The 24,493-nt window shown below is 38.0% G+C and overlaps 1 protein-coding gene across 1 annotated transcript in view; it reads right to left on the bottom strand.

Moving 5' to 3' along the window:
• Positions 1–1,300: 1,300 nt before the first annotated feature.
• Positions 1,301–24,493, bottom strand: part of LOC113984541 (transmembrane 9 superfamily member 2-like) — a 29,479-nt gene continuing 6,286 nt past the window's right edge. The window contains exons 6-17 of the mRNA XM_027714619.2: positions 24,328–24,455; positions 22,312–22,423; positions 19,828–19,907; positions 18,814–18,922; positions 15,689–15,821; positions 14,360–14,479; positions 14,125–14,182; positions 11,944–12,103; positions 11,163–11,314; positions 9,542–9,653; positions 8,955–9,126; positions 1,301–1,924 (exon numbers count right to left, since the gene is read on the bottom strand). Of these exons, the coding sequence (XP_027570420.1) occupies positions 1,857–1,924; positions 8,955–9,126; positions 9,542–9,653; positions 11,163–11,314; positions 11,944–12,103; positions 14,125–14,182; positions 14,360–14,479; positions 15,689–15,821; positions 18,814–18,922; positions 19,828–19,907; positions 22,312–22,423; positions 24,328–24,455 (1,404 nt within the window). The 3' untranslated portion in view covers positions 1,301–1,856. The remainder of the gene's footprint in view (positions 1,925–8,954; positions 9,127–9,541; positions 9,654–11,162; positions 11,315–11,943; positions 12,104–14,124; positions 14,183–14,359; positions 14,480–15,688; positions 15,822–18,813; positions 18,923–19,827; positions 19,908–22,311; positions 22,424–24,327; positions 24,456–24,493) is intronic.

The following is a 24,493-nucleotide window of genomic DNA, read 5'->3' as shown; positions in this document are numbered from 1 at the left end:
TTCAATAAAATCTCCCCAAACTTGAAGATTTACAAGGAAGGACCTTTATAAACACAGCAGCACCAATTTCAAGAGCACAAAACCTCTAATAGAGTGACTGGTGCTCTTAAACCAGCTCATAACCAACCGCAAGCTGCTTTCTCTAATGGCAACTCTGCTGTTTCCCACCTCTGGGAGAGAACAGAAGGGAAATGGAGATTCTGTTGGTAGGAGGGGAAAATATTTGCGAGGCCAAGCTGCCATCAAGAGCACACCTGAACCTCACTGGAAACTACTGTACCAGCTCCTCCTGGTACACCAATGCTTGGTTCTCTTTATTAAATTGCCTAAAGCCTCACTTTTATGCCACAGGCACTGCTCAAAAGATGTGGCTTGGTACCCATCCCAGCTTAGGTGATCTGTCCCAACAGTTCAGTAACCTGGAAGGAATAACTACACAGAGGGGAGACCTGAAGTCCTCATACCAAAGATTACATTTTGGAAAGGATATTAAACATTTAACTACAATTACCTGGTATTTATATGACTATGAAGAGAGACAGAGTCATTCTGGGTCCTGTTAAATTGTAGGCTTAGATGGTGCAAAGCAGCTTCCAGCGATGAATGTTTCCATATGCCAGTTAATAAGCTTCAAGTCTCTCACCCATTAATCCGAGTGAACATCCCCCTACTCATCTCCAGTGGCACCCGTGACACAGCCATTGGAATTATGTGTCTGCAGTGACTCTCTGCTCAGCTTCAAGTGCAATTCGAGATTTTGGGGAGCCTCTTTAAAGCCTTGACATTCCTGAGAGAAGAATCCCTGCAATTCTAAAGCTGAAGAGGCTATTAAGATACTCCATCTCATGTAATCCAGCACTTAAGCACAAGCTCTGCAGAGCAGGAAAAAGGCTTCACCTTTATGAAACACCCATTCCCCAAACCCATTAGATTCACAGCTAAACTTCCCAACAAGCTGCATCAATCTTCACAGGATGAAGAACAAGGAGATGGATGTTTCAGAGGGCTAAAAGAAGGAAAAAGGGTTTGATCTTTGACAGAAAATGATGGTTTGTCCAGCAAAAAATATTTTGGGGAAAGTAGAGTAACCACAGAGCTGAGTAAGTTCAGAGGCCCCTGCCCATCCTCCAGCCATGGATTCAAGTGACCCACCAGTCCTGCTTGCACAGACAATCTGCAGCCAAAACCATGGTCAAACTGCTTATAAACAATACACATCTCAAAAAGTATCAACTGGTCAAACTAAGGTGATCTGTGTCCAAGAAGTGAAGGCCTAATTAACAAGAAAGGAAACAAGTCAGACAGAGTTGTGCAGTTTTATTTGAACAAAAACCAGTGTCGATATTTTTAATAAAGTCTACCTTAAACTAAATGCATGTACATTTGTAAGAAGATACCTAGTTGTAAAGAAGGTGCAGGATAATATGTACAATCATAGTTAAGTTAAAAAAATTCACATTTTATATAGATTTACTTGACAGTCCTATGCTTTAATGGTATATAAATGGTAACCAAAAGAGGTAACAAAACCCCCCCCCAAATCACAAGAAAATTCAGCTGGAGGACTGCACACATTTTTCAGATAAACCAGTTCACAGAATTTTTATTTGTCTTAAATCAAATTCTGGATATAATTTCTGAATTATTACAATGAACATGTTCAATGAGTATACCAACATTTTTGTTTTTATCAAAATGGCAATGGTGCCATTTCCTTCCATTAAAATCCGTATTTTATGCTGTAGTCTGGTCTTCAGCTTTTGCAAATTAGAATAATTACACAGGATGTTTTTCAATACATGGTAAAAATTATCAAACAGCAAGGGAGATATGTTCAAAAGACACTTTGAAGCTTTTCAGTCCACTTTCACAACACTGTAAATCTTACTTACAAACCAGAAGCAGGCAAAAAATCCAATAGTCCCTAAAATGAGAAAGTGAAAAAGGTTAGTTTATTTTACAGTTTGTTCTGAGAGAGAAATCTAACAAGTACTTCCCAGCAGGACAGAATATAACATTGTAATCCAGCTAACTACCCAGAATAACAGCACTTCTTAAATTTAACAACACACATTCATCCCCCTAAGTTATTTATTTAGAGCAAAGATGACTTTTAGGACCAGGCTGCTGACATCCATTTAAACCACTAAACGTGATGCCACCACCACCAGCAGACACAGGCACCTGTTAAGACACTGACTTTTACACAGAGTCAGCCCCTACCTGAGTTTTTGAGTCTATGACACTTCACTGCCACCCGTGAATTTTACGACATGTAACAAAGCCTTGGAAAAATTCACCTGGCCCAGTTTTATATTCATCATGCTCTATTTACACTCAAGAACAGGGAACTTCTTCCTCTGTATATCCTGTTAACTCCTTTTGCTAAAACAATGCTCTGAGTGCCACAGCAGTTGGGAGCAAGCAGCAAGTGAGACTAACAGGGACAAACCAAAACACTGTGTGAGATTAGTACAGACCAATTTTCTATCTTTAACTAATGAACAAGCCTGTGGTTTTCACCTACAGTCATTATAACAGAGTAAGTGCAAGGACATCATCCGTCACATTTATTTTTAAATTACTTTAAGAACTTCATATGCAAGGAGACAGAGACCCAGTCACTTTATTTAGTCTTCAGCCTCTAAGGAAAGTGATGCACTGTTCCTCACACCTTTACCTAGGGGTCAGCTGCCACAGAGATGGTAAGCCTTAACAGCTAGAAAAAAGGAAGGTCTGACTTCCAGGTGAATTCCCTCTCAAGGACACAGCCACATGCCAGCCCTGTGATAGCCCTTACCAGCTACACTGCAGCCAATTGCAAGATCACGCACTCAGCTCCTCCAGTTTTACATTCACCCTTTTCTGTCTGCTCCAGGTTTTTTTCAGCATTTAATTGTGACTGATTCACTAACTAGATGGTTCTTTATTAAGCATTTCTGTTTTTTTACATCAGTTACATTTCTTTCAGACCACATCCACACATTTCCCAAGTGAGAAACCCATCTTGGGAAGCTTATTATCTACATGCCAATTCTTACATTCTTCGTGCTACCATGTATATTTGCAGTTAAAGGCTTTTTGACAGCCTACTATTATATGGCACAGATTACCCTTTCTCTCCAAGTTTGCAGTTATCATCCTCTGAAACAGTAAGAGATAACAGATTTATGGCTGTTGATAGGAGATCAGACACCAACCACAAAAGGAATATAATTCCTTTGTAGGCTTGACATCAGTAAGTCTTTGCAGTTCATGGTCAATTCTCACTCCTTCCTACTGTGTCAAATACTCCAATATCAGCATTGTTACTCTAAGCCTTACTCTCATGATTTTTTCCTAATAATGGTTCTCAGCATTTGCTTTCTAGTTGTTTCTATAATATAGCCCACTCAAAGCTTTTTATGGTTTTGAAAGCAATGTTTCTTCCAAATATTTAACAGATGAGATAACTTAAAAATTTATCTGCTGTTCTAGAACAAAAGTGTAGTATCATAACAAAAATGTACAACTAACACAGGAATGAGAGTTACCACAGTTCTGTGAGCATGCCACAACTTAATATGGGAGCACACTCTAAATCCACAGCATTTTCCTCCAATCCTTGTTAGTCTGAATCTTTATAATACATCAGTTTTCTACAAAACATTGCCTCAGTCATAACAGAACTTGAAGACTTCACACTGTGAACAAGCATTTCGTCTATAAACAGATTTTCACAGGTTTCAGTAACATTGATTTTCAACTTCCCCTCCTAAAAAAAGTCTGTTTAGCAAATCAAGGACTGACTACCCCATGCTCCTTTTTTAAACTTTATCAGAAATTTTGCCAATGTACCAGATTTGAATCATGAACTTGGGAGAGAAAAGCAACACACTTCACCAAGATACAGCCTTATGTGGCCAGAACCTTCTCTGGTGTGCAGAGTCCTTCAGCTGTTACCTCCACATCAATAATTGAGGCTTACCAGCATTGTAATTTCTTCTTCCCTCACATGAACAAATTTAACCTACAAACTCCAGACATGTATAGCTCTATAGACTAGAAACTTCATCTTTTTTTAGTTTTAAAATAACATGGGCCAAACAGACTAGATGCTTCTTAAGGCTCAGGACACCACAGAATCGGGTTGCTATTACAAAATCACTATTATTGGATAGATATGAATGTAAGCTAAGGGAACATTATTTATAAGGTTTCCCTGTACAGCTGCTTTACCTACATGATTGCTTATGCAGTGAAATGAAAAGCTTAACTTTTGCTTTTATTAAGAACATAAACAGCACAGTGCCTGGTTCCACTGAAATTCAGGGTTTTCCACCTCAGACCTCGGGGTGCTTTTGATTCCATGAACCACTACAGGGCCCACAAAAGGTAATGCAGTCAAAAGCCTTCAGATTTTCTATACAGGAGTACATACCCCAATCGAAGTGATCTGCAAATGAGTAATAACTGGGGAAGAAAAGTAGCTCTGAACTAGTGTGGCTTGTTTGAAAATTCTAGCCAGAATGTTTTCTACGTTTAACCCATTTCACAAATCTGTCACTTGCTCCAGATTTTAGCACTTTATGTGGGAAACCACTTTATACTACATCTTTAGGCTTGTGCTTACAAGTGTAACAGGTTCCCAGATTCCTCTTTTTAACTACCTTGACTAAGGCCAATATTAAAACACAGTTAAATGCAGGATCAGTTTCCTACACGTGCACCTCTACCCAAGACAACTGCCATTAGTAGTTGCACTGGTTAAAATCCAACCTTGCCAGCTCATGTAGTGTGACTTGAAACGTATTTTCTTGAAGAGCACTCTCAGCTCTTCAGTCTTTAGCATTTTTCTAAGCACGTCTTGCACTGAAATTAGAATCATCCTGTATTAAAATGAGCCTCTCATTAGCACAGGAGGACTATTTAGGTAAGCTTTAGATAAGAGCCACGTTAGGATCTTGCTTTTATTTGTCTCTTTCAAAACACATTCAAACTGAAATCCAAGTTTTGAAGCACTGTCAACAAGGAGCCACCTCTGCAGCTCCCAGCCTCTCTGACAGACATCAGTGAACACAACATGACAGAAGACAGATACCCAAAAGGCGTTTTTGTTAAAGCTGTAAAAAAAATTCTATCACTAAGTACTTAGACCTCTCCCCCAATAACAACAAAGACCCCAACAAAAACACAAACAAACAAACAAAAACCCACAAAAAAAAAAAAACCAACCCCACAAGCAAATAAATACAAAGACACCACTGGCTGAAAGAGTTGAGACCTCTAAAATTATTTTCTGCTTGGTCTAAACTCTGTTTCACTGCAAAGTTTTTACAGCTTTCAGATGCACATTTCTATGAAATGACCCAGCACCAAGCCTGACACCAATTCCTCTAATGAGCCTATAAAATCTGTTTGTTTGGTTTAATCCAATATAACAAATTAGTTTCTTGGCTCATGTTTATTTTAACAAATCCTAAGAGCTCACCAGCTTAAACTGAACGAAAGAGCACCTGGTGGCCTGCACTGAAGAAGTTACTGTTGTGGGGTAGACCTTTATTTTTCCCTAAGTGGGTGACCTGCACATTTTAAGATTCTGCTTTTTCAAATAATCTCTACTACTCTAGGAAACTGCACTGCTCTGCTCAGTGCAGAGTAGCCTGCCCAACACCACTGATCATCCTAGGGAGGTAATGCTAAAAGATCTTTTGCAGGAGCTATTTAAAATTCAGGATCACAGTTGTGAAGATGTCTCAAGCAATTTCTCTAGCCGAGAAGCCAGATATGTCCAAAAATCCATTTATACTTAGTATAAAACAGCTCAGCTGTTTTTTGATCTTTTTGTCCTCAGGTTTATAGACTGCTGAATACTCCACAACATACACACTACCACTTTCTGATACACAGAAAGATGATGTTACACACAGAAAGCTGGCATCTGACCGGGTAAGGGAAAGGTATTAGTAAACATAGTTTAAATTCAAAATTAAAACCAAGGATTATTGCACAGAATAATGTCAAAATACATTAAGCAGACTCTTCTGCTCTACTCATCCCTTCTAGCTTTATTGTTTAATGAAGAAAAAAGAATTCAAAGCACGAGCAGATTGTAAGAAAGCAAACAGAAAAGCACTCTGCACTTTGCTGATACTTCTTATGTACCTTAAAAGCTCTCTGTATCATACTGGTTTCAATCACTGCTCAGTGGTGGGTGCTTCAGAATCTCGGATTCTAAACACAATCTACCCAGAAGATCAAAACTCAATTTTGAAAATGGCATTAACTCACAAGTGAAAATGATGTTCAAAAATAGAGGTCACTGTAAAGCAACATGCTTTGACTATGTTCAGCATTTTTTCGTCTCTGAGAATAAAATGCATGTAATCACGTAGCCATCCCCATTCACCCACCCTTATTATTTCTTGAAAGATTAGCTGCACTTTGTACATTAAAACAAAATTGTCTGGTTTGGGGGTGCACACTAATTATTAGATTTCACTGGTCAGATTGTATTATTGTCGTTGTTGCCATACAAGCACTCAGTTCCTATTTACTTATTCACTATGATCTCTTTTGTAATGCCCAGGGTAACACAACATGCTGTCACCGAGGAGGTATTAACACTGCCCTTTATACTTCTGTCACAGTTGCTGAGACCTAACAGGCAAGAATAGAGAAAATCAAAATACCTAGTGCTAACTTAAGTGGAACAGATGAAGGTCCCATTTTGGGAACTCTATTAATGCAAACAGTGTGTAAAATTACATTAGCAAACTCCTTCACCTCCAGAAACTCATGAGGGACTGAACCCTTATTTTCTAAAGCAAGGGCTATTATGGAATATTTTACAAAACTAAGCAAAGGGAGCTGTCTTTTGCTTGTACCATCTGTCTAGAATAGCTTGCATTTCAGATCCAAAAATCTATCATCAAACAAAATAGGGAAAATTTTATCACAACATTTTACATTATCAAGGGTTTATTATACACTCCATGTCTGTTATACCCATTACCCTTCTAGTGACTAGCTGTTCTATTAAATGTTAAAAAAAAAAGGGACTGTGTAGTAGCTTTCCTCATGAACTACAAATGCAGCATAGCCAGCACTACTGTGGGTTTATTTCAAAATAAAAAGAAGACACTGCAGCACAGTTTATTATTGTACTTCTGGGGCCTCACTGGCCTCCACATCAAGAACTCCAGGATCAGCACATCTGAAGCTTTTAATGCCATTTCAGCTGCTGCCACGACAATTTCAATTATCATTTTATATATGAAAGGGATATTTTTAATTCTACCAATTTGCATCTTGTAAGTGAAATTGAAATTGGCAGGATAGCAACTAACCTATGCTAAAATCCAGACACATATTAACATATTGCTTTAGTTTAAAAGTAATTAAAACATTTTAGACTATAGTTTGAGGGTTGTTTTTTTTTCTTTTCATATAGATAGAGATATATTATAGAAGACATCTGGAGCTTGTCTGTTTCACCAGGATTTAGGCAGGGCTTTAACTGGCAATATGCCAACTTCTATGTTTGTCTTCTAATAATTAAAAAATAGAATAATTAAATCCTCCCCTTTTTTCCCCACCCACTTCTTCTAAAAACTCCTTTTGGCTTTCTTTTGAAGAGACACATATCTAAATAACAAATAAAAACCTATCAGTAAGTGCCAGTTAATGTTATTAGATACAATTTCTACAGAGTAACTGCTTTGTTCAAACACATACAGTAATTTTCTTCAGTGTTTATCATGAACAGTGCTTTTTTTTCTCGTGTCAACCAGCATTAGAAAAAATAAAGATGAAAGAGATTTTTCTCACTGCTGCACTGACTTGGTCTGAAGCTAAGACTTACCTTCATTACCTATTTTAGCCACTCTTTTTTAACTGCATTTAACTGAGTTAAGGGATGCATTTCATAAAGTGAACACAAAGCAATTACAACAGGTTTCAACAATCAGTCAGAAGAAGTTAAGAAGTAACAATATAAACCATGGTGACATCCACAGTGAAATCCTCTATCACAAGTCTTTGGAGTGACTACAAAGGTTGGTTTTACGAACAACCAGTCATATATGAACCAGCATTTTCTCTAGTTCTGCCACTGCTGTACTTCATGCCAAGCAGTGATACCTAAAAGATCTGACTTCATGTGTTAAATCTACATATACAACAGCAGCAGTACGATGAACACCAAGATAAAATGCTCCTGGCTATTTTTAAGGGCCAGTACCCTTCAAAGAGCTTCTAATTTCCTCTAACACATGGTAAATCTGGCACAGATTTCTCATCAAATCAACCTCGAAATTATAGTTTCAGTCAAGTGATTATGAATGTTAGAGTGAGTAATTCTGTAGAAGACACGTAGTCTGCACGAGTAACAGCAGAGAAGTTGGACAATTAAAACTGGAGAGCCCTATTTCAAACAGGTTCCTCCAGTTAAGGTAAATTCCTGCCATTAAGAAGTGGTGCTTAGTGAGCAGGTGAGGCCACTTCTAACAATACTAAAACTTTCTCTTCTCAAACTCCACTTCTTCCCCAGCACCAGCCTCCTTCACTTGCTGAGAGTGAAAGCTGAAAACATTCTTTATCCGCCATATGCAGAGCACAATTATCTTTAACTACACAACTTCTAGAACCAATTACGAAATCCAAAATCAAGTTAACACTTGATATCAAAGTGAACAAGAACAGCCCTTTGAAAAATATAATGGTTTGAACTCATTGCTAATATAATATTCAATAAAGGAAAATTAATTATGCTATAAATAAATGTAATTTCAAGTTAGGAAAAAACCATAAAGAGTACCTTCCTGTGATGTGTGGTGTCACAAACCATAAAAGTAACACTGACTAAAGAGTCACAGATTGTATCTCATGGTTCAGAGAGTCTAAATTTCACCCAGTGCTTCTCATTTCAAAAGCAGAAGCCCCTGCATTCGCTTTAGACTGAACACCGTACTTACCTGTGAAAAGGAAAAAAATCAAGACCATGATCATTGTGTAACCAAAGTATAAAATGGTGCTGGCAGTTCCTGTTATCTGGAGTTTGGAGAAGAAGTAATGAACTGCATAGATAAAGAGATAAACTGCTGTAAAGCTGCTGGTCAAGAACGACCTCCACCACCAGTGATAATCCTGAAAAAAACAATAAACCAGTCACCAAGAGTCACCACACAGAAAACAAAATATAAATAAGCTGGTTAAAAAATAACACTGTCTTCTGAAACACATTTGATTCTGCAAAGTTTATCTTAAAAAAAATTCCTACATAGCACCTAGGTACTTTTTTTTCCTACAAGTCACCTGATTGCTTCCACTATGAACATGAAATTATTCTAAGATCAAGCCTGTTTATTTTTGCTTATCTGTTGCCAGTGGTGGATTTTGAAGCAAAAAGCACATTTCAGAAGAGTGGCTAAGACAGGCATGTCAAGGCTGGCAGTGCAATCCATTCAGTGTCCAGCACTTCACAGTACATGTGAATACCTCACCTCTGTTTCTAACATCTCCCAGCTACAAGTGGCATCTACAGCAAAACTGTAACTTTTACCTCTGCACACAGATGGAAGTAGCACAGCAAAACTGTAGCTTCTGAACACGTAATTAGAAGAATTATAAAAACTAGGAACAGGAATCCAAACATGTAATACATCTGATGAGACCTAAAATGAAAAACAAAGGAAAACAAGAGTCTCATTTTTGGTTGAAGTTCTGAGTTAACTGACAGTGTCACATTGCCAGATGCTAAGTTAACCAAAACCCCTAAAAAATCCAAACACAAAAACCCCACACCATTAGGGTAACTTTATTGACTAATTCATAAAAAGTTTTCTTTACCCAAATGTACTCAGTAAATACACATTTATTTAAGGTAACAGTTATAAAACCTCTGCTCTACAGAGCAACAGTCTTCAATTATACTTCCCCTGAAATCAGCGTCTATCTTTCACAGAAAAGAGTTAAGGACAGTTTCCACCAGAGATGTTTATCACTTCAGGTCTCTTTGTTAGGAGGACCTTTAGCCTCCCTGACTCCTGCATCACCTGTACTCTTCCCTAGTTCCAACACCCACTTCCTTCCTCCTAAGGAGCTAAGCTTTCCAGGTGTCTCTGCATCTCATCACTACATCCAATCAGATGTTCCTCCCCTCCCAGCCTATCCCCAGGCCAAGTCTGGCTCCAATTCCAGTGCTAACCAAATACAAAATCACTCACAAAAATAAACATGAGGGAAATATGTTAATTTATTTTTAATCTGGTAAGGGATAAGGGAAATAACCAAATTAACTTTCTTGGGTGAAGGTGACAATTACTGCAGTACAGGATTAGACAGAGGGAGTATTAGTTGCACATTCCCTCCATACTTCCCTTCTGTAGGATAAATAATGAGAAACTATTTGGGAACTTGCTAATTTCAGCTACAAAAGTCTAGAGTATACCTGTTTGTCACCTGATTACATTTTTCAGCACAGCTATATTACACATTTCTATTTTTGTTGAGGACAAATATGAAAAGCTAAACTAATATATTTGCATTTAGAGCTGGTTTAGAAAACTGTTCTGTAAGATCTCTTGACATAAACAGAGGACACCATATGAAAACCTGGCACCTTCAGGACAATATTTTCCATTGAACAACAATGTACTGACATTTCATGTTTCACATTGTGAAAGTTTGAAAGATTGAGCTGGTTTAATTTTTCATGCACCTGCTTGATTAGGTTTTGACAAGATTTTGGAGTGGAGTGGATGGTTCCTGGAGAGCAGAGTTTTTGTTTTGCAGAGCATGGAATCCCAAGATCTTGACCCAATTCTGATCTAACAGCTGAACCTGCTAGATCGTATTAGTTTCATAAATCATAATATAGTTACACAGTGGATTAGGCTCTACCTAACCACAACATTACGAAACCACACTTGTGCTGTTTGAACCAGCAAGATAAAACAAGGCAACAGGATTCTAACATCACACTTTGCAGTTGTCATTAAAAAGAACTAGTTTCATGAGGTCTAAGCACAGAAGTAAATATACAGATTCCAGAAATTCCACAGAAGTTTGCATGATGATCAAAACTTTTAGAATTGGACTATTCCTTAGACTAATTGGTTCAGGATGTCCAAACTCACTGTGTGTATTACCAAACCAGAGGAAAAAAAAATAGTGATGCTCACCAAATGCTATTCAGAATGAAAAACAGTTGAATAAAAATACAGCCAAAGGGCAAGATACCGCCCATGATGATACCAGGCAATGGCTTTGTGAAAAAGGACTGCTCCGGGATTTGGCGAGGAATCTGGTTTGTACGCACGGGATGTTCAATGGGCTGCAGAGAAAAAGAACATCAACAAATGATACGTTGTTACACCATAAATAACATTACTTTTCCCAAATATTGGCATCTAAAGATTTGATAAACACAGTTGTGTTTTCATTCATAAGCCATCACAAGTTTTCAAATGAAAAAAACCTACAAATGTGATGCCTGTCATTAGGAAAAAACACGTGTGCTTTAGACATTCCAACTATTGGCCAGTAAGCAAGTCAGAACATGAAGGAAATAAATCTGTTCGGTCCTTAATTAAAATTAAAAAAATCCAACACCACCACCTTTTTCTGAGTTGTCTGGCGTTATCTCAAACTAGCGAAGTACAAACTGAAGCCCTTCTGAAGTAATATTTCAAAAATGAAACTACTGAGGTATTGCTGCAGCAAAAAAAGCATGCAAGACCTCCAAGAGCACTGTGAAATTCTGATTCTAGTGAATGGACAGGAAAAAAAATTAGTGTGACATTACAAGCATATACTTGATTTCAAAATTGTGACCAAGTGAATCATCATTTTACAATCACTGGGCCATAGATGTCTCAATTTGACCAGCTCCTGTATGCTTAGAGATTCAGTGGCTCAACTACAGAGGACAGGTGTATTTCAAATCTGTACTTGGACCCCTACCTTCTCTTTGAAGCCAAAATAGGCACCAACGAAGGTTAGTGGGACTGAAATTCCAAACCACATAGCTAGGATAGCAACCAAAGTGCCAAAAGGGATGGCAGCTGAGGATCCTTTCACCCACAGAATGAGATTCATAATGAAGAAATCAGCAAAGACAATCCTGAAAGATCAGAAAAGATATTAATTAGTATTAAAAAACATAAATCAGTTGAAAGTCTGCACAAGAAAAATGTAGCTTCTAGCAATTTTCCAATCCCCCAACAGTCCTAATTCCTTTCACCAACAGTGCAGTTGGTAAAAATGCCTGCACCATCCAATGCTTGTAATACAGGTATCTATGGCAAAGTCAATATTTAAATAGACTCTGCACACAAAATCAAAAAGTAACAGAAACATTCCATTGCAAAAACCTATAAAAAAATGGAAAATAAATAAAATAAGTAAATAAAAACACCTCTTATCTGAACCACCTTTCCTATTCTTACCAGACGTATTTTCTCTATTTAGGTCCTTTGTAAATAGTAAATTCCTTCTGAATAAATACAGTGATATCAAAATCTCATATTTAGGCAGTCACATGTCACTCTCACAATAAATGTATGTGCTGCTGCAGGTTGTGTCACAAGCGGAAAGGGGGGATTAGAGAGGGCTCTGCCCTACACAGAAACCTTTGTATAAGCATGGACTTACACATATTAAGGAGCCCACACCTTTGGAGAATTTAAATAGACACTGCTTCAGTCATGACATGTCTCCAGACCTGTTCTTTCCTCCCCTGTTAAGCACATCTGCCTCATTTTCTAAACATCCTAGGAAAACACTAGAAAACAACTCTGAAACATATGATGAAAATTCCAAACATCCCAATCTGAAAACAAAGCAAAATGTACTGCAAAAGAGCCCCCTATAAAATAAAAGCTTGCCTGAATTGCCATTATTCATAGATTCAAGGATGCACCACAGAAAATTGAGCCTCAGGAAGGGCCCCTGCAAAGCGCACCATTGTCTGGGTTTTGTTAAAAAGGTGCTCCAGAGGAAGAATTTAAACTGCCCTGAAGTGAACATGCATCCTCCACTGAAATTTAAAAAGGAAGGAAGGAGGATTAGAGCAATAGACAGCCTCCTTTTTTTGTCCTAGGAGAGGCCTGAGACTTGCCAAAACAGTTTAGGGGAACAGACCTGTTCAATAAGCACACCCAAGCGACCCCTGCTGTAAGCATCTTGTTGAACAAAAAATAGAAATCAAATCCATTTTAGAAGTCTTGCTAATCTTTATCATCCAGCCAAGCTCGTAACACAGACCCCACTTACCCCCTCCAAAGTCAGAAAAAAATACTGCAAATAGGAACTCCCATCAGTCTACTGAGACTAAAAAGACCTTGGGCTGTTTATGATATTATGCAAATTCACTGAACTAGCATAGCGTAATCAGGACATCTGTTCCTATTCTACCAGCCCCAGTCATTTCACTTCCTCTGTGAAACTCAATTTATTTGGGAGTTTACATGACCAGCACAATATTTTTTCCCATCGATATATGTTTTCTTCTCTCTCCTGATAATATCTAAATGACAGCAGGGAGACTGAAGCACATTTTGTTTAGAAGTAAGATTTCTATAGAAATACTACACTCGGTTGTTATCGAAGACATTACCTTTCATTTGATGAAATTCTACTTTACTTGAAACCAACCCATGTTTTATTCATTCTAGGGTTTTTGGGAGGAAGAAATACCTTATGAAATTTATAATCTTTTCCTCTACTTTTGCCAAGGACATTTGGCAGTACCCAAAGCTGAAACCAAGGAACTGGACATTACCTACATTTATGTATGAAGACGACAGCCAGAATTACGTGGAACATACCAAGTGCTATGGTACCAGACTTGAATTACTCCATCACTGTCTAATGTTCTGGTGCAGTGACTCCCAAAGGCTGTGACACTACCTTGCATCATTCCTCCTACCCCCACAGCTGACTACAAAACAAGATGCTAAGAACCTGTGTTCTAGAGTACCAGGCTCCAACTCCTCAGAATTTTCTTTTCTTCGTATTCACACATAGGCAGTACAGAAAGGGAACAGCAGTTTGGAGAACCATAAACAAAATCACACAAACAAGCTTCATAACAATTCACTTTTTTTTCCCCAACTCCTTCCCACAAGGGGAAACAATACTAACCCAGGGCAAAGTAGAGCTGTAAGCAAGACGTTTGTCTTCCACTTCTCACCTCTGAATGCTGAGGGGAAAAAGTAAAAACAATTTCAAGTTCAAGACTTTTTCCAACTGTTTTACAGAATGGCAGCAAGAAGCAGATTTGTTGTCTGAGACACCAGCTCCCATCTGAGGTTTATATTGAGCCCAGCAATTCTGAATTTAACATGTTGTGTCACACTAAATAAATGCACATACTTACTCTTGTACATTCTAGCAGACACGTAACCAGCTGGAGTTCCCAGCAAGACCCACAATACAACAGCACAGGTCATCAAAGCACCACGGTTGGCAGGGGAAAGAAAACCAAGGCAAGCCAGGACTGGAGACACAAAAAGATTTAGTTATTTGTGGACACATGTCAAAATTCCCCTGTAACAAATCACTGTGAAGGTTTATCCCTTTCACTACCAGACATTTAAATGAAGACTGTGTGCATAAGCTTGACCATACCTCTAACAGCACCGTTTCATTCAAAAGCATTCTTTCCACCTCGCCTCTTAAGAAGAAAATTTCTCAAAGCCAAAAGGCTGAAAAGTAAAATGCCACCATCCACCATGATGTTTTACTTAAGAACACTCTATCCTGAAAATTAGCCTCTTTAATCACAGAAGGCTGCCTGAGTGTGAACCAATTGTAGAGATCAGCCTACAGATACTTGCAAAAAAGGAGTTTGTCAGTAATCTCCAGTGTACAGTTGGTTTTATAAAGGACTTTCTCTCACCACCAATTTCTTTCTATGCTACACTGGTAGCCCAGGAAACTATTGCAGTTAAGTAAGATAGAGAGTTGTGACCAACACTGAAAGACAAGCCTATCAAGAAAATTCCACTAATCTTAAAGCATCATGTAATAAATAGAAAAAAAGTCGCTCCTCTATGAAAGATCAAAAAAATCTGAATCAAACTTGAAGAACAAAATTTCAAAAATGCTTCTTGTGTAGTAAGTATCAGTGTACCTTCTAAATCAATTATATAGTAAGAAAAGGAATGGTCATAAACTTTACAGATAACAGATAAGAAAACACCATCCTGTGACAGATGACATCATCATATGCATTTATAGCTATCTGAGGTAGGCTCTCATTATCTCAATGTTGTGTCAGCACCATTTCATTGGTGTGCACTCTGGCTCTTATTTCTGCACGGCTGCAGATTGTCATATCAAACATATTGGATAGAAAGTGTTCCCAGAACATTAAAGCTTTGATTACATGTCTTTGAACTTGCATTACTGGACCCTTACATAATTTACAGCATGACAAATTGTTTCTGTTTTTTAAAAAGAAACTTGTAAGAAGGAAGTTTGATTTCTGTACTCATGAAGAATCTGAATTAGCCCAGACAGCACAATGTTTTCAATGACAACACAACAGCATTACTGAAGCTATCCAGATTAGTGTTATGAAACTGCATTAATATTTTATTTTACTAAAGGAAGGACTTAAAGGCTTCTGTCATTTGTTTAATAATATTGCATCTTTCTTATCACTATTACACTACAAACACATCACCTTAATGAAGTTACTTACATAAAGTAATAAATGTCATAATGAAAATTTGCGTTCCTTGGCCCAAAAAGACAGAGAGTAACATTCCCTTCCTTGGAGGTCTAAACACATCTCCATGAACCAGCTTCCAGCCAAATTCCTCTTGGGCATCTTCCTGTATAAAATCAACAAAGTCTTTAGCAAAGATACATAATGCAGTAGTGAATTAACACAAACAAGATGCAAAATACATATTTAAAGTTTGATTAACTTCCAGTTAAGATCCAAAGCCAGACTAATTGCATCTGATTCATCACTCATTGATTTCATAACCCCCTAATGGTTCAGTGAAAAAGGCAGGATTTATCAAGAAAATCCTCATCTCTTAAAGCAAGAAAAAACCAAATGTAATTAGCCAAACCACAGAACATCATTCTAAATTTAAACTAAAACAAAGCATTCCATTTAATTCAACTTCAATCTAGTTCAAGCATTTATCTTTTTCTGCTTCCATTTCAAAGCACATCAGTCTCAATGACTATTGGGAAAGAATGAAATTGTCTCTGTACTACAAAAGAAAGTTTGCTCCCTGGAACCATGAGGGACAAATACCAACACTCTGTCCCACTCCCAGAGGTGAAAAGATGGATGGCATGAGCAGGGGGGATCCTAAGGAACCACTGCTGAAGAAAAAGGCTCTTCAATAGAGTCACTCAAAACAGACACTGCCCCTCACACAATAAACCAACCAAAACCAACACACGACCACAAGACCACTCTCCTCATAAAATTAAAAGCTACAGGTTTCATTCAACCCAGGAATACTGAGTTCAGGTCAAAGGACTGCTTACCACTAGAATTACAGCATGCAAAAAAGCAGGGTAAGAAAGAATGCAGATGACGCTGGCAAATGACACAGAGCATCTTAAACTGCAACAGATTATGTAACATTTATTTTTGCTGGAAGATTGTCTTTGACTTCCCCACAATGATACCTCTGCTCACTAGAATTTATCTTGGTTTATGAAAAATAAAGAGAAACCAAGTTTGGCAGATTGAGACCCCCATATTGGTCTATGGGCCACAGTGTTCACCTCAAAGCTCAGTTTTTAATAAAACTCTTCCATTACAGGCCAATTAGTTGTGAGTCAGAGTATTCTGTTTTAAAAAATTCAGCAGTGTTTTATATTGCTAACCTTTATGTTCAAGATAAGGATAAGAATTGGACAGCTAAACCAAGTAGCATGCTACACTTTAGAGTTTCAAAGAGTATTTGAGGAAAATTACTCTTAAATTTTTTAGAAGTGCAGTAATCCTCATTTTATCCATTAATTTAGCTTAGTTCTCAAAACATTCTAACAGACTGAAGTCCCCTACACTCAAGTAGTCATTACCAAAGAGATTTGGAAAAAAACAACTCTCACTGTTGAAAACACATTGACATGAGTTCTCTTCAGTTCTGGAATCCTCTCTTAGTCACTAGACCCTCAGAGCAATCTAGTGATTTCTAAACACTTCATTACTGTTTGTCTCACTAAATCCTCAACACACTAAAGCCAGCTGGCATTAGCTGAACATTAAATGCACATATTAGGACCACATCCACTGGCTCCTGCATCGATTTCTTTTCAAGTGCAATCATCAGCATCCCCTAAGTGTGAGATACTAATTTGCTTCACTGCAGATTCCTTAGCCCAGCTCCATTTTTGCACAAATATTTCACACCTTTTGAAATAAGTTCCTTGAATTGAAACAGATCTTTAAGTCTCTCACACCTGGCAAGAAAATAAAAAGTATGGTTTTCTGAAAGTCACACCTATCCCTGCTGTTATCCATAAAAACTAAACAAACTTCTACGAGTCTTGTTCTTTATTACATTAAAAATTATCAACTAATAAAGAGAACACAGGATAAGATAATGAACATAATTTAATTGAGAGCCTCACAGAAATAATCAGTTAAAGGATGTGGTAAAATTTTTCAACTTAAATTACTGTCTGGATTTGCATTAACAAAAGATATTTAATATCAAAACCACAAAGAAGAATAAAAGTATTTTCAGATGTTTTAGTATCAATATGAAAATTTTTTGTGCATTTTGAAGTATTTCTTTAACCAGATAGACAGCAACAACAGTGAAAATTCAAACCTTTGTAGCATCTGACATTACTTCTCATGCTTAGGTTGCAGATATCCCTTTTACCAATGAGAATGAGAGAAAGGCTGAGTAAAAATTACTCTGAGTCTACTAGGTCAAGTATTTTTAACTCACAACCAGCTACATTCTCTTCCACTATAGGAACCTGCCCCTTGCCCATTTTAAGGAGTACATATTTCAAAAGAACTCACAACAGGTTCAGTCAGATGGCAAAAGGTTTCAGCCACCTCATTAGGTCAGACAAAGCAGACTCAGTTTGACACAGTGATTACCAGGTCTTTCCTAATGCCACATAACATGACTTAAAGCAGGGCTGCATTGACACACTTATGGCTGATGCTGGAAGGGACCTCTGGAGTTCAGCTTGTCCTGCACAAGCAGGGCCACCTCAAGCAGGTTAGCCAGCACCATGTCCAAATGGCTCTTCACTGTCTCCAAGGATGGTGATTCCATAAAGAACACACTGGTTGCTGAGGTGTGTGTCATACCACCTGCTGCATGTCCTGACTGACTCCATAATGCAACTACAGGACTCAGGAGAAATTGCCATGTCTTGATGGTGAGCCAATGCCAAAACACTTTTTAATGCCATCACTGTGTCTTGTGGCTGTCGGTGTACATAATAAAGTATTATTAAATTATTAATAAAGTATTCATTAAACCCCAGGCTTTCCTTGGGAACAAAGGGATTTGCATTTCAAATACAAGTTTGTTTACCATCAAAAAGTTTCTGTGAATCACTCCACGTACTTCTAAAACCTGAAGCCTGTCCTTGCATATTACAAGTTCATCCAGTGATGCTAGAAAAGTAAGATTTTCACATCTGCTCATGTATTCCTGCTGTATAAAAACAAGAAATAGCAATACAGCTGCTTTTAATAACCAGAGATATTAGCATGTTTTAAATTCATCATAGTTACACATCTCTCTAGATGTACTCAAAACTAATTGATAGACATCACTATCACCAGAGCCATGTGCTCATGTAAAAGCTGTAAATTTTACTCACTGAAGAGTCAATCTGGTTGTATCTTGCAATATCTTTATGAAGAGTCCTCAGAATGATCATAGCCACCATGCCAGATAAGAAGAGAACAATTACGAGGGAATTCATTATACTGTAAATAAAGAAAAAGTCAAACTTTCAATCCCGTTATTCAGGTTTCAGGACATGCACTCAGTTCACACCAAATGTACAGCTCAAGTCTGATGAAACATCTTAGATATTCAGACCTTTCAATGTTTTCCCACCCAGAGAAGAGAAACTGTTCTCAGTTGTGTACCTATATGATTTCTTAGGTGACAGAAGTGAGAAGAACAGTATTTTATGATACATTGCTAATTCTCAAGACAGTTACATATTGCTTTTCTCTATTTTCCTCCTTATATACCTCAGAAGTAATTTCCCTGGTGAAACAGCTACAGCTCTTAAAGCAGACTGTCACGTAGATTTTGTATCTATCAACCAATTAAATTGACACCATGCCATTTAATATTTTGTAGAGATCAATTCAATCAGATGAGCCTTTTCAAACACTTACATTGCAAAGCATTAACACTTCAACACAAATTATGTGCTTACTTTTGCATGGTAAGGAGGGAAATAAGAAAGAGCTTTTCACATACATCTTTTACTCATAAAAAAAGACCTCCTTTTTTACTGTAAGCTGCAGCTGAGTACAAAACACACACTACACTTATGTACCTCTCACTTGTCAGTCAGAGAAACCCAGACAGTGACAATAAGAACACTGCAAAGGAGCAAAAGTTCTCCAGAATGAAGGTGATAAGAGTAAAACACAATAATGATGCAATCCTTTTACAAAATTCAACACGACAGTTGCTCCCAAGAGATGGAAATTTACTTCACATATGAAAACAAAAAAGTTTTCTTGCCTAAAAACTTACAGACTTTGTTCTACCACAGCAGACATTTTATATATCTATAAATCCCTAGAAGCACTACTAAGAAATCTCTGTGCTCCCCAGCAAGACTTCACCCCCCAAAAAATGCAGATCTTACCTAAACCACTGGATGTTTGTATGAGGCATGGACTCCAAAATGTAGTCCCACCTGGAAGCCCACTTAATATTATTCTTTTCCTACAAAGAAATGAAACAGCAATTAATAGAAAGAAGTACAAGTTCACTGCAGTCTCCAAGAAGGAATAAGCACACCAAATCTTTCCCATAAACCTTCCAGTCAGCATTCATATCTAAGCTTGGTATCAACCCTGGATGTTAGACCTCCCTCTTGCATTAATTCATCTCTTAAGCCTCTAAAAGAGTACCTTGGTTATTGAAATTCCCTATTCATGTCTTCTACCTTCAACTGAGGCTTCACTAAGCCTCATCTTTCCATGATTCAGGATGTAGCTGCCTGCAGATCCCAAATACAGGCTGAAAAACTATCATGCCATTACTACGAGATTCCCTCAGTACAGCACACTGATCTTGAAACTTCGTCAGACATACTCCATAAACACACTTCTAGTTTTCCCTCGAACTTTTTCTTTCTTATCACATTCAATGCATTTAGCACAGGCTCCTTCACTCTGCCATAACACTGGCTGATACAGATTGTTTTCCAACCTGAGTCATGGGACACAACTTTCATTTCCAGAGAGTGCTGTGATGGATTTAAGAAGTTTCACCCTAAAAGATGCTTTTATTCTCTTCTGTCTCCCTTCTCTAAAATTTATGTGAAAGCTGCACAAGTGAGGACTCTTTCTGACCCACAAACCTTGTCCTCCACAGCTGGTCTCAAGGGACATACACACCTTCTGTCCTGCTACCAAATTTCATCCCCTGACTGGCATAATATTCTGCAGAATTTTTCATGTATTTACCAGGTGGTAAATTGGTACAGTTCATTCTCAAAATTTAGACTGTATCACCAGCTTAGAATTTTTAAGTTCTGGATCAAGAACATGACAATGAAGAACTGCACCAACACAACAAGGTGGCCAAAATTGCCCTAAGTTGCTCTTTGTCAGCCCGATCAGCAGAGGATCAGTAGTTCACAGCTACCTGATCCAGGGTTTCAGAAGTGTGGTGCTGAAGTTTGTTACATGTTTACATTTTTGTGCACCTGTGTACTAAACATTAGACCCATGCTGCTGTATACTTTTCACATACACAGAGCTACATACCTTGCCCATTTCAACTAATTAAAGCAGACACCACCACTGTCTCACCAGAAGTCAGCTGCCGAATTGGAAAGGACCACAAAACAGTTACATATTTAACTGCTTTGTGTGTTCAGGCTGACTGAAACTAATGTTCTATTTAAAAACACTTCTTGCTGATAAAAACTCCCTTTTAAGTTATTCTGAAACCACTAATAAAAAGTAAAACGTGAGGTATTATTTCAAATCAAGGCTAAGGGATAACAGACAGAATAAGCAGTTTTGAAGTGCCATCTGCTGGAAGCATCTAAACTCACGGGATCTGAGCTCTACCTGCTGCTCCACGCTGGAGAAAGAGGGAGTGGGTACCCAAACACCCAACACATTGCGTGACTAACCAGACAAAGTTCACATTGAAATTCTGAACTGCAGTTTACCATCAAGATTTAAACACAAATGTTAATGACAGAAGGCTCATTCATGTAGGAAAATTAAGAAAGTCTAAGGAGGATTGGGTGTCTCAAGGGAAAAGTAACAGGATATGGAGTCTTGCACCTCAAGGTCATTGGTTCAAATCAAATTCAATTTGGTAGGATGAAAGCTGTTACCCTGCAATGGCTGCCTGACTGCCTGTACAAAACAAACTGGTGGTCTCGAGCCAAATCCTCTAAGATTGGCATCTGACATCAGAGAAACAACCACGCTTTCAGGACAGACTGGAACCAAGGTACCAAGGTCTGAAGTACCTTGAATCAAATTACTGTCACCCCCAGAGAAGGTTCACTTTCCATGCTGGGGTAAACACCCATTTGCCAGAAAGCAAATTTCCTCCTGTCTAAGTCATTACAGGCTGAATAAAGCATTAGAGTATTGGTAATCATCAGAGTATTAATTTTAAAAGATAAATGGCTGCCTACTCCAAAAAAACCCTTGTGAACAAAATAAAAGCAACACAAAATAAGACAAACCTTTCAACTTCACTAGAAGAAAAAAAGCTTTACAATCAACGTTTAACACAAAAGTGTCCCCAAACATATAATACAAACTGTTCTTTAACATGAGACTCTCAGCACCCTGACTAAACTCTGAAAGCAGAGTTTACCTCAAGGAAGATAACACTTGCACTTATTCAATCTACTACCTTTCTGTTAGTAATAAAACGGGGGGAGGAGGGCAAAGTCGTTATTTATACATTCAAAGCATCACTTAAACTACAGTGATGGAAAACCTACTAAGAATTTAAGAAAAATACTTCACAAGACCATCCTCATGGAATTTACACTGCTCTAATCCAGTTACAGCTATTAGCAAATTATTCAATTCCTTTGATTTCATTCTTTTGGGGAAATACATATTCATGTAACAGACTCAATACTTACTTCAAATGTCACAGAGTAAGTGTAGATCAAATTCAGTTTATTGGTGAATTCTCCAGGAATCTCCATAGGTGGACCTTCACAACTTAAGTTGTTTTCATCTGTATGTTTGTAGCTAACGGGGAAAAAAGTTAAATAAATTGCATATACCATCCTATGCAATTTGAGGTTACAGGTAAAGTTGTTTGCTAAACATGTGGGGGACGAGAACCGCTGACCTCTAAAGGTCACAAGATGTGGTTCCACCCTGTCCCCTTTTCTGCCATGATCAGAATGAATCCTGGTCCTAAGATAAAATGGTGGGCTGCAAAGTCTGGAGATCTTTTCCTGGAAAGATGGTTTTAACACAAAATATCCCTTCTCTGCCATCATACCCCCCTTGCACATTTTAACAAGACTGCATTATTGGCAACTCAACCTCAGCGTGTGATTGTCAGCCAGGAAGGCTGAGAATCTCTCAATCTCCCACAGCTTCTCACCTCTCAAGTTTCACAGGGAGAAGGGGGTTTATTTTATTTTGGTGGATTTGGGTTTAAAAGTTCAAATATGAAACACCTTCTCTGCAGTACTTGAGAAACACTGCAGCTATAGAAGCACAAAGGCTAAGAAACCTGAAGGTTTTCTTGAATTCACTCCTGTAAACCCCCTCTAACACTGGAAAATAGCTTTCCTCTCATACCCTCTTGGGCAAGTTGTATTTACCCAATTTAGATTAACAATTCTACCATACATTATTATATGTCCACAACTAAGCCAAGCCACAAGATAATAAAAACTTCCATGCAAAGTTAGGGTCCTCTAACCACAAATATTGCCCCATCAGGAGAGCTTCAAGGTTGAAGCAAAGCACCAAGTAAAACACCAGGACAGAGAATGACAAAATTAAGGTTATGTGCAACCTAATTGTGCCCCCTTGTGGTCTGCACTGCCAGGGAAAAGGAAATGCTCACTTTTTTCAATCACTCACAGAATCACAGAATGGTTTGGGTTGGAAGGGACCTCAAAGATCAGCTACTTTCATCTCCCCATTTAGGATGCAACTGATAAAGCTTTAATAAAAAATGGAGAAGGCTGGTAGACTCCTCTTGCCACCACCTCAGAGCAAATGTAAATGGAAGGAATAAACCTGTATAGCAATTATAATTCACTAAAAACACACAATACCATAACAACAGAAAAGACAAGTGAATCTGAGTCACGCTGTACCACACGTCTGTATGACTGAGAAACTCTGGTAGCATAATTTAAGAGTGTATTTAACCTCTGTGGAAAAGAGGGAATAGCTTAGCTAAAAAAAAACCAACCTACTTTGAAATTTTGTAACTGGACTGCAGTTTTCAAATGTAGGGAAGTATGAACTGTGCATGAACAGACTGACTAGAGGCCAAAGTAATTGCTTCAGTCTGTTCCTGATCTCTAAGTTGTTGCACCTCCTTTCTGGTCAATGCAGAAACCATTAAACTTCTGCTTAAGAAAATCAGTTAGTCTTCTTAGGATATTAGTTGTCATCATTTGCTGTTCTGAACACCAGTATAAATTTGGTATTTCACCCATACCTCAGTATCCAAACTTACACAGGAAAAGGTACACCTGTACTGTACACAAATACTGTACATTCATACAGTACATTTGGGAGACACATAACAGACACAACATGGGAAAACTTATTCAGTTAAAGGATGTTTCTCAGTGTATCTGAAAACATGCACACTCAGACACAAATCAATCAACATATGAACAAGACTATCGTTTGTGTCAGGTTCTAAGAGTCTGCATAAGCAGCTTTTCCATCAGGAGGGACTTTAGGGAACATTTTAAAAACAAAGTTAAATGACATTTACAGTTGTCGAAGTGTCCTTGTAACTACAGTTCCAGATATGAAGAAGCATAAGGAAAGCTTTACCAGAAGTCAGAATAACGACTTCCTCAAAACTTATTAACACCAAATATCATCCCTAAGTTTGGAAGTGCTGTCAGGACTCCTGAGTACCAGAAGCTGCTGCTTTAATGCACAATTACCTTTGTGGCCTCAGTCTCGCCATCACCAGTCTTGCACCAGGCCAGTTTTCATCCTTCCCACTGTGGTACATGATTGTTATGTCAACGTGGTTGAAGAGGTAGAAAGTGTTCTTCTTGTTAAACTCTGACTACAAAACATTACCAAGAGATTGAGAAACTTCTCCAA

This window comes from Pipra filicauda, unplaced genomic scaffold, assembly GCF_003945595.2.
Source record: "Pipra filicauda isolate LSUMZ 115617 unplaced genomic scaffold, ASM394559v2 scaffold506_size402828_pilon, whole genome shotgun sequence".
Lineage (NCBI taxonomy): Eukaryota > Metazoa > Chordata > Aves > Passeriformes > Pipridae > Pipra > Pipra filicauda.
Note: the sequence above shows the minus strand (reverse complement) of the source record. Positions and strands in the feature narration are given on the sequence as shown.